Below are 20,100 nucleotides of genomic sequence, written 5' to 3'. Positions count from 1 at the left end.
TTGTTTCTCTCCAGTTGTTATAAAGGAAGCACTTGGCAATATTCTCATACGTAATTTCTTCACAGTTACAGGAGATATACATAGCTTCTAATTCCTCAGTCTACAATGGTGCCATAAAATTATTTGTTAGATTTTCTTCACCCTTTCTGAATAAATCCATACACAGCAGAAGTAGGCATCTAGATGTATCAAGGCATAGCTTTTGCTCATGTGCAGTCCCGTCATGGTGGTCAGGCAGTGAAGTGAGCACAGACCTCAGGGGGGTGTAAGTGACACATGGTGGCCCAGGGAAGGGGGGCATTTTGGGGGCCCTCCTCAGCACACAGCAAACACAGTGGCCATGGACCTGGTGAGACCTGGGCTCTGCTACAGCTGCAGATTTACAGTGTGGTAAATCTCCAGCTTCTCAGCTGCCAAAGGAAACATGAGTGGCCACAGGAGTCGCGTTCTTTATAGGAAATGAATAAGCACAAAAGGGCCATCTGATACCCCACAGGCTAATGTGTGAGCACTGTCTTATTAAGGACAAAAGAGATCTGAGGGATTGGCAGATATGTCAAATTTAGTAGTCTGGCTTTTTTATGTCAATAACTCCGTCTTCTCTAACCCTTCATATTTTTTGTTCTCCAGAAGAAACAAACAAACAAACAAAAGTAACTTTTAGACTAATTCGATTTAATATATCATGCATTTTATAGTACCAGAAGGATTTTAAAATGCTGTATTAATTATGGGCCAGATGTTGTATGCAGGCTAAATTGATAGTACTGTTCAGGGCTGCCACAAAGCTGTGTGTTTGTTGTCAGCTCTCAGGAGAAGGGTAATGTAGCTGACAGCTATGTATCACTGAACAAGAATTTTGACTGAGAAAATCTGTATGATTTTAAGAGTTATATTGTCTTTTCAAGTGTTTTCTGCAAAATTTCTAGAAAGGATTTATACTCTGGTATTCAGAAACTGAACAAAAGCATTGTCATTGGATTATTGGATTCACCTCAATTTGCTGTGATGTGCTCTGTGCATTTATTGCTTTTTTTGGGTACCATTTAAATACTTTTGTGCTTGGCTAATAAATCATACCTGAGATTTTAAAATCTTTCAAAAAAATGTGGACACATAATTTCTATTAAAATGAGTGGGAACTTTGGACTATGTCCCTAACTTGGATTATTATAATGTTGTACAAATAATTATTAATCTCAATATATTGAATACTTTATTTCACCTTCTCTCCATTCAAAATTAAGAAGAAAAATAGAATAAAATAAGTACTTTTGATAAGGATTTAATTGCAACCTATTTGTTTTGAATTTGGACTTTTATCAATAGCACAAAATCCAAATTAAAGTATTTTGCAGAGAATAGTTCCACTTTTCAGAATCATCTTCCTTCTACATTCAAAAGAAAAGTAGTCTCCTCACATGTTTTCTATATTCCTAGCTCCATGTTACAAAACTCAAGCTTTTCCTTAGCTTCCCATTTTGCAGAAGTCCCCATATAAGTGTGCAATACTATTTTTAGCAACATATAATAATAAATATATACAATTCAGTATATATACACTATAATACTTATTACATCTCTTAATATAATAATATAAGAATATTGAAAAGTATTTTTTATTATGCTCTCCTCCATTTGGTACACATCCCCAGTGTTTAAAAAACCCATTGAGTAATAGATTCGGAGCTATCAGCATGCTGAATTAGTAGGGACATCTGACTCTCCAAATGGGATCTGATCTATTTTATCTGACTGTTTTAGAGTATAATCATACTAACACAAGTTTGATATAGTGTCTCATGATAATCTCCTTCATCGAAACTGTAAATCAAGAGATTTTGTCTTGTATATAGTTTAATTTACCAATCTTTGGTATGACCAATAGGAAACTTGAAATATGTTTTGGTGGAGCTGCCTGTTTGTGCAAATCCTACTAGCCAACAAAGGCCCCTTGAAAAGATAGATGAAAGAATTCTAGTATTTACCTCTCTTGGAAAAACTGAGTCCAGATGACAGGACCTCAGAAAACAGAGCCATTAGATGTTCTGCAGGAAGATGGCACTGACTTTCTTCATGCTGTGCTGCTGTTGGGTTGAAAGGACGTTTTTCTTTTCTGTGGGGTCTCTGTTCCTCCATTAATGGCAGAGTCGGAACAACTTAGAACTGGTCTCAACATTTGTTTATATTGGATGAGGAATGGAAATGAGCCACTCCCAAAACAATTTCAGCACAACTTTCTGTACGATATTCAGGCAAAGCCTATCCTGATGGTGTTTTAATTTGGGTTGTTATAATGCAAAACTATGGAGACTTACAAGCTGTCTGGAGAGGAACTTTTCACAAGGATATGCAGCCATAGGCAGCCATAAAAAAATAAATAAATGACCTTAAACTGAAGGAGTGCAATGCTTAGATTAAATATTAGGAAAAATATTGTCCACTGTAACAGTCATGAGGCACTTGCACAGGTTGTCTAGAGTGGTTGTGGATTCCCCATCCCTGGAAGAGTCAAATGCCACTTGGGATAGGGCTCTGAGTAACCTGGTCTAATGGAAGGTTTCTTGCCCATGTCAGGAGGTTTGGAGCTAGGTGGTCTTTAAGGCTCCTTCCAGTCCAAACTATTCCATGATTCTTTGATTCTCTGATATTTGTACAGAATCTCTCAAATGACATGTACCCCACAGCATTCTTAGGTGAAAGAAGAGATGAGAGTGAGTCTGCTACAAGTGCTGATGAAAAGTAAAACAAAACTAGAGGCAATATGCTCTCTCCAACTCATATGCACAAAGGACAGTTTTGTTGCACCTATACAGTCAATAAAGTAATAAATTTGGACCACAGCTGCACTGGAGACAGTTCAGGAGATCTTGCTATTCAAATTACCATTTGCTATTCAAATTTGGCAAGCTTCACACCTTGCTGCAGGGTCTCCTGGGAGTGGTAATGCCATAGTTAGCTGAGTTTGAAACTTCTTTCCCTTTCCTCTTCTCCTTTGCAGCCTGCCAAAGCTTGGATCCAGAAACTTCTGGTCCTGCAACCATTTTCCTTAGGTATTGATATGATAGTGGATTTAATGACACAAACAGAGAAAAAAATAGGCCTAAACTGAGAAGAAAACAGGAATATTTTAGTATTTTAGATGCAATCATAAATCTCAGAGGTATTAATCTATGTAGCTAACATTTATGTATCTGTGTAGAAACTGTGCAGTGCCTGGAGCATTTCCTTGTTGGAAATGGTCCCTGTATAATGTTTATTGTTATACTGCCATTTCCGCTCCTTTCCTGTCATGCACTCGTGGCCAGAAGAGCATAAAACATCTACCAGATCCCTGAAAACAGGAAAGGTGAGTACTGAGAGCATACAGGGGGGTCTCTCTTTTGCAAGTACCTATTTTCTAACCAATTATTTCTTCTTTGAATGTCCCCTATGTAACAGCCCTTGAGGATAGCCTGGAAAATACTTGTTTTACTTCCAATGCTGTACTCATGAGTCAGAGCCCTGAGGTGTCTCAGGTCCCTGCCCTGGGTGTTTGTTAACATGTTTTGGGGCTGTGAAGTACAGCTGAGCCATGGGGATGCAAATCTCCAGAGAAGGGGAGGATGGAGATTGGATCTGTGACCCCTTAAGTTACTCAGTGGTTTGACTCAGGAATCTTAAGGGTTTTTTTTAACCTAAATAACCCTGTGATTTTAACATGAGCTATCAGAGCTTGTGAGCAAGGGACCTAATAAGGTTCAATGGCACTGAGATTAGACCATGTGTTTGGACCATTGTAAAAGCAGGAGACAGACTCAGGACACAGATATTAATTTATAGTAGAATGTAACCTCAACAGAGTTGGAGAAGTATTTTATATTCCTCTTCTCTGTCCTAATTCATTGAGATAATGAGGCAGCACAACTGCTATGACTATTGGTTATCTATCTATCTTAGAAGCCAGGTGACTATTGACATTAGTGACTAGAAGCCAGGGCTAATGATTTAGTTCTCCAAAGAGTATTAGCCTCTGGAAGATTCAGAATGACATGCATGTACCTTAAGAGAATACATAAGGTAAGGACAGAGGTCCAGTACCTAATCCATATCCAAATTTTGGTACTCACCCATGAACATGAATGCTACTATCTTGAATTAACAGACTACCTGGGCATCAGTCATTGGTTCAAGGCATTTGAGACTCCAAATCTACTTGTCCCTCAGTGCTCTGAAAAATGAGGTACCCATAGAGTACATGTAACAAATGCAGCTAATGTGGAACACACATTACCAAGGTAAGGGGTGGAGGAACTGGCCCTGGTAGCCTATTGTGTAGGGGTCTAATCTTCAGGCAGTGAGTTTGCCTTAATAGTTTGCTCTTTCCAGTAGGACCCTTTCTATCAAGTTTACCTTTTTTCAAAATCAAAGCATGGGGATCTAATAATGCGTGTCTTTTCATATCGACTGAGTGTGTGAATACAAAATATGATTTAAGAAGACTCACTGTGGAGCTTATTTACAAAGCTGGGGACAGAAGCTTTCTCCTGCTTGACCTCAGCCTTGCTTTTCTTACTCTGGTGTTAGGTCCCCAGAAACATGGAAAGGGCATTTTTCAGAGGGGAGGCTGCGTGATCCTGCTGTAAGTACTGCATTGGGTGTGAATGGCAATGAGACTAACAAGGTAAACACAGAAGGCAATTGCAATTTTTTTTTTTTATTGTGAAGATTTAACATAGGATTCATTGCTTTAAGCACTGCCTTGTTGTCAGATCATTGCCCTTTGACAGGGCTTTAATAACTGGAATAAAACAAACTGTCGGGATTGTCTCTCCAGCTCTTCATAATAAAGCAAGCATAAATGCTAGAAATCAATTGTACTTGGATAGGAAATTTGTAAAGGAGAACTTTCTTTCTAGAAAGTAAGATTTATGGGAAGGGTGGCTTTTGTGGAAGATAAAGAATAGTTAAAACCTTTGGAGGAAAAAAAAAGGAAAAGTTCACCTTTTTCTATCACTTAACACCAAGCATTCAGCCAAAGGAAAAAAGGTATGGATTAAGCAGAAGACTGCCAAAATTAGTTAAAGCTTATCGTTCACATATTGCCTAGAAAATGTCATTCATTCTTATCCTAATTACTTCAAATTTGGCCTGTCTGGCATTCAGTGACAAGTCATTAGCAAGACAGACAAGCTGCTATTGCAGTAGAGTCTGAACTCTTCTGGAAAAACATGCAAAACATTGAAAGGCACAGAAAAAAGTGAGCAACATGTTCCTATTTCCCCAGACTTACCAGAGAGCAAAGGTACAGGATAGGAAGCAAAGATCACCTGAATCCATTTCAAATGTGTTGGAAAAATTAAGGTGAGAAATTCTGTGCAACTTTCCTGTAACACTGAGGGCAGGAGTTGATGAGGGGATGTTGTATAACTTATTTTAAATTCTACTGGCAGTTCAGGCAGAGGACATCAAATGGAAGGTCTAGCTACAGTTCCATCACAGGATTTAAAGATGACTGTTGCTGTTTATCCAACATGCAAAGACTCAGCTCTTGTGCCTTTACTGGGTCCTATTGTCACAGCACAAACTGAACATACATATCAAAGGTGTGCTGTCAATCTGTATAATGTCCACTGTCCTCTGTGCCCCTGTACTGCAGAGTGTCTCTTTATGTGCAGTCTGGCCAATCCATGTTCTTTACAACAGAAGATACTATTTAGAAGCAGTTTTCTGTGATGTGGAGCTGGCTACCATCTGAAGGTTTGCCTGACATGCTTCTGCTGCCCTGTCTCCTCACCTACTCTCAAGTGCTTAATATGTGGAATTGGCCATCAAATTTGGGGTTGAGGGACCTCTCATCTGACATGTGCATCAGCTGTCTGGGAGAACAAGCTCATGAGAGTATTACTATAGCACTTGATATTTGACAGGACCTTGAATAACAGGCTAATAGTGCTGTGTGCTTATTTATACCAGCAACAGCACAGTAGTCAGTGCAGGTGAAATCCGGTAGTCACATGCCATGATAATGATTAGCTGTTCATGTTTCACGTGAGTATGAGAAAGTGGTGATGACAGCTGTGTGGCACTTTGAAGCCAGATGCCTCCTGTATTTCAGCTACAGTGCCCTTTAATCTCCTAAGAGCCATGCTGGATTTTGCTGTGCTCTGCATGACTTCATGTCTTGCTGTGACACTCCGAGACAGCGTCCTGCTGAGGTTCTCTGAGCAGAATTGGTCTGCAGGCTTCAGAGCTGCATTGTGAACACATACAGACAGGTCAGTCTATTTTCTAGCACGGTGAGTGTGGAAAAGAACCTCCATTTTCTTTCTACTGCTGATCAGGCCAAATTGCCTGGCAGCATTACTGATGTATTAATTAATGTGCTGTACATCTTCTGGATGCACAATGACTGCTTGGCTGTCACTGATAAAGAGCAGGCTCACTGATAAAGAGCACACAGGGTCTGGGGCAGCAGGAGGGAAAGTAGCTCTCAAGGTATTGTTATTTCACCTTCTTTGGTTCTTCTGTACTGGAAGAATGTTGTAATGTTGTTTTGTTGATTATGGATGATTTGCAAATATTAAGCTATTTTAGAGTGACTCAACCATGAACAAACATAAATATGTGAAAAGGCATTTTAAGCCATGTCTCCAGAAATCTTTACATGTAATAAGCTTGAGTATGATGTTTCAAGTAATCATTCTGAGATTTATTAAGGCCAGAAACATAAGCCTTAGCTAATGCAGATTTAGACCACTCTGTATGTGACTAGCTATTTTCCTGAGAACTTTCTGACCTAAGTGTGTGACAGAAGCTTTCTTTTTTAAATAACCTTATGAATGTTTGCTGGCATGGCAAAGCAAAAGAACAAGATACAATAGCCTCTTGGTATAAATCTCTGTTAATGAGATCAGGACTAGAAACCTCATTGTTCAACTCACATTCTGTCTGAACACAATCTGCTTCTCAAATTATAAATCAGGGGCAAGACACTGTACCATTGTGTAACCCTACACTCTGGCTCTGGAATGTTTCCTAGTCATAAGAGGATTGTCATCATTTCATTTACGAGAGAACTATCAAGCAGGCCTGGGCCATATTTAGTCTACAACCCCCCCCACCCCTTGAAAGAAGACAAATACCCCTGCCTGCAGCAGGGTATTTTTGCAGCAACAGCACAGAAACATACATTATAGTGTGCCACATCCTGGAATCTAAAAACAAAAGAAAAAAGCACTGTCAGAAGCAGTGCTCATTACCAAGAAAACTAATTTGTTTATGCATACCCTATATATCTGTATGTCTCTATAAAACAAACACACATATGTGTAATAAGATCATTGAGTTGGAAGGTTTAGTTCTGTCTGCAAAGGCACAAAGCCTCTGCCATCCCAGGAGACCTTACAGCAAATTCTGCTTCAGAAAGAAAGAACGATCCCCTCTGACAATCTCAGACAGACTGAGAGAAGGACTTAGTCACAGGGTGTGGATGGTACAGTCATTTGAAGAGCTCTGAAGGACATAATTGCTTCACATTTTCATCCAGCTTTCTAACAATCCAAGAAAATGGGGAAAGACTTAATAATTTTTTACTGGCTTAGAAGCTGTCTAGGAAATCCCAAGCTTACTCCTTAGCTCCATCAAATGTAGGTTGTTAAACAATTAACCTAAATGCACAAGTTGCCAGTCAAGTCACCTGTTGTCTTTGGTAGGACTCACTCTACAGGAAGGGAAAGACATTCACTTTAGCACCCTGTGTTCTGTCTCCCTAGTTCTGCCTGCTGTTAAGAGTGATATCATGAAAGGTCTGTGTAAATATCATCCTGCCCCCCACACCCCACATAGCTCTGTTCTCCAAAGGGAGACCATAGGCATGGGCTGACTAGACAACACAGAAATCAATGCTGCAATGTGAATAACCATGAGAGAATAACACCAGCACTCTGACCAAATGATCTCTAAAGGCCATGTTCCCCAGTGCCAAACCCTTTGCCTACAGCTAAGAACAGAGTTCAGACCTCTTGAATAGATTGTGTAAGTTTTGCTTTTTATTAGATGGCCAAACTGAGAAATCAGAAAGGGAAAAAATTTCCACAGGCAAGAAATTACCAAATATTTAAGTGGACCTGAAACGAAACACTTCACATAGCTTTTGACTAATCTTATTAAGCTAGTCTCAAAACCTTATTTTGAAATGAAAAGTCAAACTTTTAAATATAAACAGAAATAGTTGAACTTTAGTGGGTTTTTTTCTTTGATGAAAACTTAATATTAATTTCAGCAGCATTTCCTTAGAAATATATGTTTTGACTTTTTCAGTTTACTTAATGGCACAACACTTCAATGATCATTCAGTAACAGACAGTGGTCCATTCTACTGGCATTTTTACCTAACTGCAGGATAGCACAATCTTCAAGAGATTCAGCATCTTTCAGAGTCTTATCACAGCACAAGTAAGAAGTTCAAATAAAAACTGCTAAAAATTCAAAAAAAAAAAAAGGAAACTGACCCCTTCCCTTCCCTTCCCTTCCCTTCCCTTCCCTTCCCTTCCCTTCCCTTCCCTTCCCTTCCCTTCCCTTCCCTTCCCTTCCCTTCCCTTCCCTTCCCTTCCCTTCCCTTCCCTTCCCTTCCCTTCCCTTCCCTTCCCTTCCCTTCCCTTCCCTTCCCTTCCCTTCCCTTCCCTTCCCTTCCCTTCCCTTCCCTCCCCTCCCCTCCCCTCCCCTCCCCTCCCCTCCCCTCCCCTCCCCTCCCCTCCCCTCCCCTCCTCTCCCCTCCCCTCCCCTCCCCTCCCCTCCCCTCCCCTCCCCTCCCCTCCCCTCCCCTCCCTTCCCCTTTCTTATTTTTTTCTCCTTTCCATTTTTCTTTCATCCTATTTTTCTTTTTTGTTTTTCTTTATCTGAAAGAGCACAAACTACTGGATCCAGACTAAATAAAAATGTTAAACAATTGCTTCCTTCTCAAAAAAATAATAACATTTATATATACAATAATAGAAACTTTATATGTAGATTTGTGTCACCCACAGAGACTTCGGTCACCCTGGATCACCGCCACTATTGTTGCTGGTTTGGGATTTATATTCAATATTGAAGGAATCGTGTAGCTATGATTTGAAATACAATTCAAAAAATATTGTGGAGTCATCTCTAGTTTTAGGGGGCCAAATTCAGTTTGGGTGAATGCTATCTTATAAAAGCAATGGTATTAGAGAAGGAATCATTATGAGCCAGATGATTTTGAATATTATTATGAGGATGAAAAAAGTATATGATCCCTCCTCTCTACTTGATGGAACAGATGTGTTTTAGTGTATTTGGTGAGAAGTAAGTCTGGTCATTCCCACACACCACTGGCCATGTTTTAGATGCCCAAGTATTTCTGGTTTCTTTTGTGCTGTGCATTGTCATTCCTGATGTGTCTGCAGAATTTGACACTATTAATCAGGTTCTCCTCCTAGCAGGGGTTTTACCAAAGATACTGCCACACAACCCAAGACTTGTGTACTCTACAGTGGCCTAACACAGGCAAATGCGTATTTTGAGGTAGCACTTTGGTTCAAATGCTTTGATGCACTCTCCTAACAGCTTGTATGGGACAGTAGTGTTCACTGCTGCAATTTTACACACACATTGGCTGCCCTCAAACACTTGTGCCTATTTTGGCTGCAAAACTGTACATTTAAAATTCTTGATACATCATTTACAGGTGTCAGTATTAGTCTGAAAAGGCCTTCCCCCTTCACAGGGCTGCAGTTCTTTTAGCCTGTGAATCTGTAGCTAAAGAAAACACTTTTTTCCCCAATTGAGCAAATTGACTGGGAGAAGTGGCTGAAGAAGAAGGGTCTCTGACTTCTCCCAGTCCCCCTCTTTCCACCCATTATCACTGCAGCTCTTGCACCACCAAGACCTTACCAATGAGCATAGGCAAGGACCCTGCTGTCTAATGACCCTGGCTGGAAGGAAGTTCCAGAGGAGAAATGAAAACCAGAGCCTGGTTCAGAATTCCCAGGCCACTGTGGCAGCTCCAGCTGCAGCTCAGCCAGCCCCCATCTCACTGGACTCCAGCAGGTGCTGGAGTGGATGGTGGCTGTTTGCTGTGGTGCCCTCCCAGATACAAAGGTAGATAATTTTCTTCCTGGCATCACTGGAAGCTGCTACACAGGTGATGGAGGAAATCAGACCTTGGTAGGGTAGGGGTGCTTTCACGCCCTGTTAAGCCCTGATGGGGCATAAAGGTTGTGTTAACTTCAGCCCATTTCTTCCAACCCTGGCCTTCTCCTGGCCATGTCTGCACTTGAGAGGCTGTCTGTCTATGACACCCTCATGAGGCTCTGCTCTGGCTTTTCACAAGTGCTCAGAATCCAACTGCTGCCCCTGAGCCCGCTCTCATAGTGCACATTCCTGATGGCCAAGGGTTACCCTGTTTAAACACCTAAATAAAAATTCTATTTCACTGTTGTCATAAGAGCCAAAGTGACCTCAGAAACAAGGTTATTACCTTTGGGTTGAAGCCTGTAACACTAAATAAAAAAAACTAATTTGAAATTATTTTCCTGGAAATGTAAATGCAGGCACCTGCTTTTGAAAGAATGTCTTTAGGTAATTGAGGAAGTTGACTCATGGGCTTTACTTTTGCCACCTAAACTGCCACCCAGGAGTAGAAATCTGGTTAAGCTGCTGCTCTGCCTTGCTGAATAGCCACTACCATGGCCTCTGGTATTTGGATTATTTGCTTTCCTCTCTCTTAATCTCTGTTGGGAAACCTTCTCCCGCTATTTAAATATGAAATCCTCACCATACTGGAATGTCACAGGGGACTGATGACAAACAGAGATGTAAGGGCTCAGTGTTTCAGGGCAAACCAATTTTGAGTTCCAAGTCAAAATGCTCCTTGCTAGTTTGTTTCATGCATTTTGCTGGGAATTCTACATTTATTTGAGCACCAAAGAACAAGTAAGTACTGATATCTATAAAAATCCTTTAGGCATGTAGACTTCAACCACAGTTTCCCTTTTATGGCAGAACTGTCAGAACAGATGGGAACAATGGTCATAAGAAACCAAGTTTCTGTAATTTTGATGTTTAAATAGTCTCCAGACTAAAGTCAGTCTCTTTAAGCCAGATTTTTCCTCCAAAGGTGTTTTAATGCCTAGCTAGAGGAGAAAGCTTACTTATTATTCCATTATTCAAAAAATTTTCTTGAAAACAATCTATCACTAAACCGTCTTGGTAAAATTTAAGCTACAATTTGCTATATGTAGTTCACCTTAGTCTTGGCTGACACAATGCACCAGCAGGTAGCTCTAAACCCTGAGAAACTGTCCACTGTTATGATGGACAGCACATGTTTTCCTCATCTCTTTTTCTTACATGCTGGTTCCTTCCTAAGCAATGGCAGCTCTTTTTAAAGACAATGATATGATGATGTTGGTATGATGGAGAACAACCAAGTTTTTAAAATACTTTTTCCAAATGATAATTTAAAAGTTTCTTTAGGGAAGACACATTCCATTTATAGAATACCAGTCTCTACATGGGGGGAGATGTTCCTGTGGTTGCACTCTTATGGCACTGAGTCCACTCCTGAAATAAGGCTCTCCTGAGCTTTCATACACTTTGTTTCAAAGACTAGCAGTAACACTGTGTGGGGCTGAGGCACAGCTCTGGTGGAAGTACAGGAGTGCTTAATCCTGGAGACAAACCCTACAATTGTTACTGTGTAGGTATCATAAAATCAGGCATCTAATACGGAGTTATAAATTGAGAGATTTTGTAAATTATTTTTATTGCTTCTTGCAGTTAATTAAAGCCTAAATTTGTGGATGGATTCTGCTCATTAAAAAAAAAAAAAAAAAAAATAAAAAGAGAGATGTGGATGTGGCACCTGGGTACTTGGTTTAGTGGCAAACATGGAGGTGTCAGGTTGAACTTAATGATCTTCCAACTGAATGATCCTGTGATGTTATGATTCTATGAATGCTTGTCTGCTTTTTATTGAAACAGCTGAGGAAGTGGAAAAGAAGAAGTTAAAAGCTCACCATTTCTTAGCAATTAACTAACTTCACAGATTTAGGTATCGTGCTGGTTAACAAAAGGCCTTTAATCCAGAAGTGGCAATTCAGTTGGGTTTTAATAGTTGATTTTACAATAAAGTGTAGAATAAAATAGATTTAGTTATCCTAAAAATGCTTACCAGTCAATTGACATTCATTATTTGAGTTTCTGCCTTCTTCTTAATTTGGTTGCTAATTTTGTATTGTCAAACATCGTACGCACAGCATATAAAGTACATAAAGCCACAAGATCCTGTAGCAGATAATGTCAATATCTGCTGTACAATTGCAGTGGGTTGCCAGCTGGAGGTACTCTGGTACTGCTGTGAGACTATTGCAGGGCTCACCCAAGGAGAGGACATGTATTGCTGAACACTCTATAATAAAACAGAATATGATAAGCATGTATATAAACAGTAATGTGATTATGTAGAACATTCAAGAAACATTATTTGATGGTATAACGTGATGTGTTTTCCATTCTATAAACAACTACATACCTTCATCTGGATTTAGAGGTTGGTATTACAGAGTACAAGGCCCTCACAGAAATTATTGAGTAAATATCCATGTTTTATCTGGGTGCTCTGAAACAAGGAGAGCTGAAACAGGTTTTTGTCTTGGTGAAGTAAAAATTTTAAATCCCATTGTTTCTCCCAGCAGATTTGATGAAATCTCATTCATCTGTACTTTTTCTGCAGCTGGGTACTTGTATGACAGTTCATTCTTATCATCAAGAAGAATTCCAAACCAGTGGCTGAGATTTGAATGTATATCTATAGCTGGACACCTGTTTCAATGTGTAAGTATATACTTGTAGTGAAAGAAGGGTCTTAAATGTCCATCAGAGAACTTAAAGTTCCAGAGACTGGACAATCTGAGCAATATCTAGTGTTTGTTTCTTATTCATGAAATAAAAATCTTGTTGATGAATTAGTGGGAGAAAGCTTTGTCACAGACCAGTCAGCCAAGAAAGAATTCTGTCTACTGAAAGACATGGAAATGCACTGGTGAGGACAGCAGCTTTGTTTCCTTTTTTTTCTTTTTTTTTTTTTTGTGTGGGGTAGACCATGAAACACCAGAGGAAAAATGCATTATTAAAACACACTTAGATCCAATACAGATAACTGTGCAGAAAAAAACAAAATTTACAAGTTGTTTAGCCATAAACACTAAATTTATAAGATAGGAGGGAGAAGAAAGGAAGCTGAGATTCCAAGTGACACCTATTACTGAGATTCACAAGAAGAAAGGCCCAGATGATCTTTTCAGAGTCTCACTTCAAAACTGGGCAATCATTTTGAATTTAGGAGCTGGGATGCTTCCTGGGGTGTTTCAGTCTCAAATTCAGAGAGTTGCAAAAGCCTTATGAATAAAGAATATTTTCTTTATAATTTTTGGTAACAGCTTATCCAGTAAAGTATATGAAGTATGCAAAGCAGATGATATTGAGTGTGATCACACAGCCTGTATCAGGCCCAGCCAGCGTCGGTTTAAGAAAGGCAGGTCCTCTTTGACCAACCTGATCTCCTTCTATGACCAGGTGACCCACTTAGTGGATGCAGGAAAGGCTGTGCATATTCTTTATCTGGATTTCAGTAAAGTCTTTGGCACAGTTTCCCACAGCAGTCTCCTGGAAAGCTGTCTGCTTATGGTGTGAATGGATGCACTCCTCAAAGAGTAAAAAAACTGTGTAGTTGGCTGAGCCCAGAAAGTGATGGTGCCTGGAGTTACATCGAGTTGGCACCCAGTCACAAGTGGGTTTCCCAAGGGCTCAGTGCTGGGGCCATTTCTTTATCACTTATCTTTATCACTGGATTAGGGGATGAATACACTCTCAGTCACTTTGCAGCTGACACCAAGTTGGGTGTGACTGTTGATCTGCTGGTGGCTCTGCAGGGCAATCTGGACAGGCTGGATCTGTGATAACAGCTGGTCAAGGCCAACTGCATGAGGTTCAACAAGGCCAAGTGCTGGGTCCTGCACCTGGGTCACTGCAACCCCAGGCAGGGCTACAGGCTGAGGGCAGTGGCTGGGAAGCTGCCAGATGGAAAAGGACCTGGCTGTGCTGGTCAAGAGCAGCTGAACGTGCCCCAGGGTGTGCCCAGGTGTCCAAGGAGGCCGATGGCACCCTGGCCTGATCAGCACTGCTGTGCCAGCAGGAGCAGGGCAGTGACCGTCCCCCTGCACTCAGCACTGCTGAGGCCACACCTCCAACCCTGGGCTCAGTTCTGGGCCCCTCACTGCAAGAAAGACATTGAGGGGCTGGAGCGTGTCCAGAGAGGGGCAGCGGGGCTGGGGAAGGGGCTGGAGCACAAGGGCTGTGAGGAGCAGCTGAGGGAGCTGGGGGGGTCAGCCTGGAGAACAGGAGGCTCGGGGGGACCTCACTGCTCTCTGCAGCTGCCCGAAAGGAGGGTGCAGCCAGGTGGGGTTGGCCTCTTCTCCCAGGTAACAAGTGACAAGAGAAGAGTAAACAGCCTCCAGTTGTGTCAAGGGAGGTTTAGATTGGATATTAGGGTGTTTTTTATCATGGAAAAAGTTGTCAATCATTGAAACATGCTCCAGGGTAGTGGTGGTGTCCACATCCCTGGAGGTATTTAAAAGATGTGTAGATGAGGCACTTAAAGAGGTGGGCCAGGGATGGACTGGGCATTGCTGGGTTAATGGTTGGATTTGATGATCTGAGAGAACTTCTTCAACCAAAACAATTGTATGATTCTATGTTTCTAAGTCTATGGTCATATCTATAATTTTTCTTCACTGTAAATTTAGATTATAGGAGAAGACTGATGATACAGTTATAAATACAAACTCCTGCATCATACACCAAACTTTTGAAAAGTAAATTCTGCATTTCAGACGCTCCCATGCCTATTCATTTCTTTACATTCCAGCTACGATATTTTGTTTTCAGCTGACAAGATCTACAATATATGAAACAAAATGCAAATCCTTATTGAAGAAAGGTAATACCTATCACTTGTAGAAAATGGTATATCTTCAGGTCAAAGTAGGAATTCATTGCATTAAAATTATTTTATGAACTACCATGCATAATGGTCCCTTTTCTCTCCATGTTGTTTAGAAATACAAATTATTTATGAGTTATATATATTTCAAATGGACCCTGCTAAATTAATGTTCCTTAAAAGTTCTTGGGACTTCCTGAAATGTCTTCAAATACCAAAAATGAAAATGAAGCTAGAGGATGAGGCAGTCTGATATAAATTGTTAAAGCCTGTTTACAGTAGTATAAAGTTCATGTTTGTTTGGGCTCTTTTTACATAAACAGAAAATAGAGTAAGCCAGCTGAAGAGACTGATATCAGTATTTTCAATTATATTTTTACAATAAAATAGCCATAAGGTTAGTTTGTAGAAATTAAAGCTGAACACATTTAAATTAAATACTTACTAAGGGTTGCTTATCTGCAAAACATGTGAAGCAAATGGGTTTCTGGTAATGGCTTTTTGAACATCTGAAAAAGCATGAAAGTATACAATGAGTATTAAATAACAACATACTTAAATAAAAATAAGATTCACAGTCAAATATTCAACTTAAAACTTTCTGAAGATTGTGGAAATGTAATTTAATAGCACTAGTTTTATTTCCCCTACCAACAGCTGCTGAAGTATAGGCTATACCTCTAGTTTAAAAATTTGCATCTAAATAGTATATGAACAAAAAATTTAGTACCAATAAAGACATCTAAATCTAGAGAAAAGAATGCTATCTACTCTTCAGCAACAAATATTCCAAATGTAGATTGGCTAGTGATTGACTGCTATTCAATAAAAAGACCAGTACAAAGCTACATGTTTTTTTAATTTGGTAACATTTGAAAACAAAGCCAAAGGAAGGGGTGCAGAAAGATAACAGTTTAGAAAAGCAATGTACTTGTATGATGTGTAAATACCTACAACTTTACCTTACCTTACTTACAAGTACTTACATGTAAGTCTACCTGTAAAATTTCCTACCTTCCTATTACCAATTTAAATCCCCAAATAATTAGGCACGCTAATTAAATTTCTGAGATACATATGTATGTGTATGTATTACACTAAATTTCACAGTTACTTCATTTGCAATCTGTTAATTCCTATGATACTTTCACTGTTTCTTCCATATTGCTATATACTTTTCTTACAGTTTTCCTTTTCACACTTCAAAAGTTTCAGTGTTCTTGCTTCCAGTTCTTTTGCTGAATTCATCTTTCCCTTCTTTGTAGTTTCTCTGTTACTTACACAGAAATTTAGCTTGATATGCTCATATTTCTCTTTTCATATCTACTTTCTTGACCTGAGCACATCATACTGAAACCATTTTCTGGTAAAAAATGGATTCTTAAATTTCCATTTGCCTGGAAGCAATAACCACAGGTTATACAATTTATACAATGAAATTCTGAACCACTGTTTGACAGAGCAAGAATTGTAAGCTACAGCTTTACAAAGTTTCTAAACAATTGCAAAGATCGTTTATTCTTCTGCTGCAGTCTATAGGAAACTGAAGCCTTTTTCCTCAAAGTCATACTATTCACCATGTAATGTAGAAATGTATGGAGTGTGCAGAAGTTTAATAAGCCCTGGTTTAGTTTGATTCCAGTCAATAAGGGGGTAAACTTGGGTAACATGACCATAAATGGCGCAGTCCAGAAGGAACAGTAGTGGAATAGTAAAGCAAAACCAATGGACTTTAAGAAAGCACATTCCAATAAACTCAAATAATTGGCATGTAAAATTTTATGTGAAAAAAGTGCAAGGAAAATGTAAAATTCAGGAAAATGTAAAATTTCAGCTGGAAATTCCATGCAGAGCACAAATGGCAAGCAGTTGTTCCAATCATATAAAAAGCCAAGCAGCCAAGCAGAAGAGACTAAGTCATAAGGTCCCCACTGATTTCAAGTACAGGATGGAGCACAAAAAATACCAAAACTATGCCAAACTAATGTGAATTTTTAATGGAAGACCTGTATGATCACATCAGTCAAAGCAAATCCCAAAGTAGCAAGAGACTCAAGAAGTAAGTTTGTTCTTCTAGTGTAATATCATAGGATGACTAATGAAAGTGTTAGCTAATTAATCACTGAGGATAAAATTATTAAGAACAAGTGTGGTAGCACACAAACAAGTACAGACTTTTCCCCCACATTCTTTAGCAAAATGGAAGCTGTGACTGGGGAGTTCATATAAAGAGCCAACAGTATAAAGCCGGTAAGAAATCCACATGGCATAAAGGAAGAACAAGTTAGAGAATGCTTAGGTAAGTCTGACATTTTTTAAATGGTTGCAAAAGTAATATTCACTTAAACATTTAGATTTATCTGCAGCAACATCAGATCTCATTATTTCTAGCCTTTCAGAATTCATGGAGAAGAGGAACATTCTGAAATATTGGAAGTAAGAAAATGAAAAGCTATTCAATATAAAGGGCTACATTTGCAAAACTATATGATATAGAGGGCAATAATTTTCAAAAAGAATTGTAAAAAAATTAATATGGATAAGCTTTGGAACAGATTTCCAAGTGAGGCTGATGCACCTGATGCACCTTGCAGGAATAATTTTGACAAATACATCTTACAAACAACATCTACAGTTAGGCTGAGCCAGTTTCTGAAGATGTCCTCCTATCACATTTAGAATTATTTTTTGCCAAGACAAAGTCATCATTATTTAAAATTAATTTCATTGACTTAAAAAAGGGTTTCCTGATTTTGATACACTGTTACATTTAGTAAACTACAACAACAACAACAACAGAAAGTATTTCTATTACGAGATTCCTGTTTTTAATCCCAAAAATCTATGGCAACAAAATATAAAGCTATTTAATCAATTGATGTAGTATTCTATTTATTATCCAGCTTACTTTGTAGCTTTTTATTCAAACAATCCAGAGACTGGAAAATCTTCTGTTCTTCTATAGAAAGGGTACTCCTGCCTGGACACACAGCCCTTTTAAGCAGTGAGAGCATTCTGTCTGGCTTCACACAGTCCATGGCTGCCAGGATTTCATCCTCTGCAATTGGTGTATTTGCTAGCTTTTCTGCCACTAGAAATTGAGCAGTGCTTTCTGAAACTGAAGAGATTACAGCGAGATTTTCAAATGAGAAGGGTGCATTTGAATAAACATTTAAATAAATTGCTCATTTTCATAACCATAGTTCTTTGAAACACACAAAATTGACTTTAAAAGAAGAAAAAGGTGGGAAAATCAATAAACATGATATGTTAAAAGATTAAATGATTAAGGACACTAATACATCTTACAAATGGCACCAGAGTAGGTACTAATGAGTTTGGAAATATGTAATGATAGCAAGCAATACCTGTCCACATCATACAATTAAAAAAAAAAAAGAGGAATTGAATGAAAATGGAATATATGTTGTAATGCATTTATAAAATCATTAATATAATGCTATATGATGCTATATCTTATATTTACAGGAAAAAAATTGCTGTACAGAATTACCCTTTCTTACTTATTATCACTGATGCCAAAAGACACAAGCCATGTTACACAGTGGGTATATTCTGTCATTCTACTTTACGTATAATAAAGAACTGAAGTGAATTGTGTTACTATACCTTCCTCAGATTTAGCGATGTTTTTCATCTTTTGTACTGGATCAAATGCAGATTGAATGGGACTCAGCTGGACAGCACATAATGAATTCTGTCAAAAATATTGTAAGAATATTTTAAGTATAATTTAAAGTAACTATACTATCTTCTGACATGTTTCAATTTTTAAATATTTATATTTAATATTGTATTACTAAATGTGTTCGAGTGAAGAAAATATTAGAGTACACAAATATAGAGCTGCATTCTAGTTGGTTTTATTCTTTTTATTAGCAGTGACAGCAAGCTGACTATGCACATCGATTCAAAATCACGGGACAATGAACAAATCTTTGATATTCCTGAAATGTTTTCCATTTTGAAGATAAATAACATTTTTGGTTTTTTATAGTATTTTATATTAACCTGTGCATGATGAGCAGGCTTCCATATTTTAGAGATGACACTTCGTCTTCTGCATTCTGAAAAACCTTGGTGTTTATTTTCATAGTTGCCAAAGCCCTGATTTTGTCTTGTAACAAGAACACCACCTTAAATGACATGGAGAAAAAAGCAAGCCAAAAATGTGTAAACAACTTGATAAAATATAGTAATAGCAGAACTAACAATGGTGAGTAAATGTCTCTGTCAACATTTAGATATTTACATCTGATCTCCTTAAATTGTCTTAGATGTGGAGGTATGCAGCTGAAGTGAAGCCCTGTGTTGATGGTCTGTGCAGAGATACAAGAGCACAAATAATAAGGTGGTCTTACCAAGTGAAAAGAAGAATGAAAGGTGTGCTGCAATATAAAAAATATCAAATAAGTAATGTTTAGAAAATAAATTGAATTTAAAGAATAATCTTAAAGTCTAACTGTCCAACACAATAAATCCCTATTGATAAATTGTTATATTTATATGTTAATTGATTCAACTTTCACTAGGATTCCATATTAGTGTGCAGAAAACATGTTGTAGCTCACAAAGTTTATCTGATTCACAAAAATCACAGAATGGCAGACATGGGAAGGGAGCTTCTGAGGCCTTCTGGTCCAGTGTCCCCACTCTAGTAGGGCTAAATAGAGCTCATTGCCAAGGACCATGCCCAAATGGCTTTTGAATGACTCCAAGGAGGGAGACTCAAGAGTCTCTGGGCAATTTATGCCAGTGCTCAGTTACTCACACAATTATAAAAGGGTTTCCTGATGTTCAGAGGGAAATTCCTGTGTTTCCGTTTGTACCCAATGCTCAGGTACTTTCAGTGAGCGCCGTAAGTTTAATAAGTCTCTCTCTAAAAGTCCTCTTTGCAGCTTCCTCCCAGGTATTTACAGACATTGGTAAGACTCCCCAAAGCTTTCTTTTCTCCAGGCTGAATACTGCAAGCCCTCAGCCTTTCCTCATAGGAGAGGTGCTCCCATCCCTTTACCATCTTTGTGGCTCCACTCTAGACTCTCTCCAGCATGTCCACATCTCTCTTGTGCTGAGGA

At 38.9% G+C, this 20,100-nt stretch overlaps 1 protein-coding gene across 1 annotated transcript in view; it reads right to left on the bottom strand.

Moving 5' to 3' along the window:
- Window positions 1-12,093: 12,093 nt before the first annotated feature.
- Window positions 12,094-20,100, bottom strand: part of CEP126 (centrosomal protein 126) — a 36,772-nt gene continuing 28,765 nt past the window's right edge. The window contains exons 7-11 of the mRNA XM_021529389.3: window positions 19,037-19,161; window positions 18,635-18,722; window positions 17,913-18,122; window positions 15,450-15,513; window positions 12,094-12,412 (exon numbers count right to left, since the gene is read on the bottom strand). Of these exons, the coding sequence (XP_021385064.3) occupies window position 12,412; window positions 15,450-15,513; window positions 17,913-18,122; window positions 18,635-18,722; window positions 19,037-19,161 (488 nt within the window). The 3' untranslated portion in view covers window positions 12,094-12,411. The remainder of the gene's footprint in view (window positions 12,413-15,449; window positions 15,514-17,912; window positions 18,123-18,634; window positions 18,723-19,036; window positions 19,162-20,100) is intronic.

This window comes from Lonchura striata, chromosome 1 (assembly GCF_050655825.1).
Source record: "Lonchura striata isolate lonStrDom1 chromosome 1, ASM5065582v1, whole genome shotgun sequence".
In the NCBI taxonomy this organism is placed as follows: domain Eukaryota; kingdom Metazoa; phylum Chordata; class Aves; order Passeriformes; family Estrildidae; genus Lonchura; species Lonchura striata.
The sequence above is the reverse complement of the archived record's forward strand: the minus strand, read 5'-3'. Positions and strand labels throughout refer to the sequence as shown.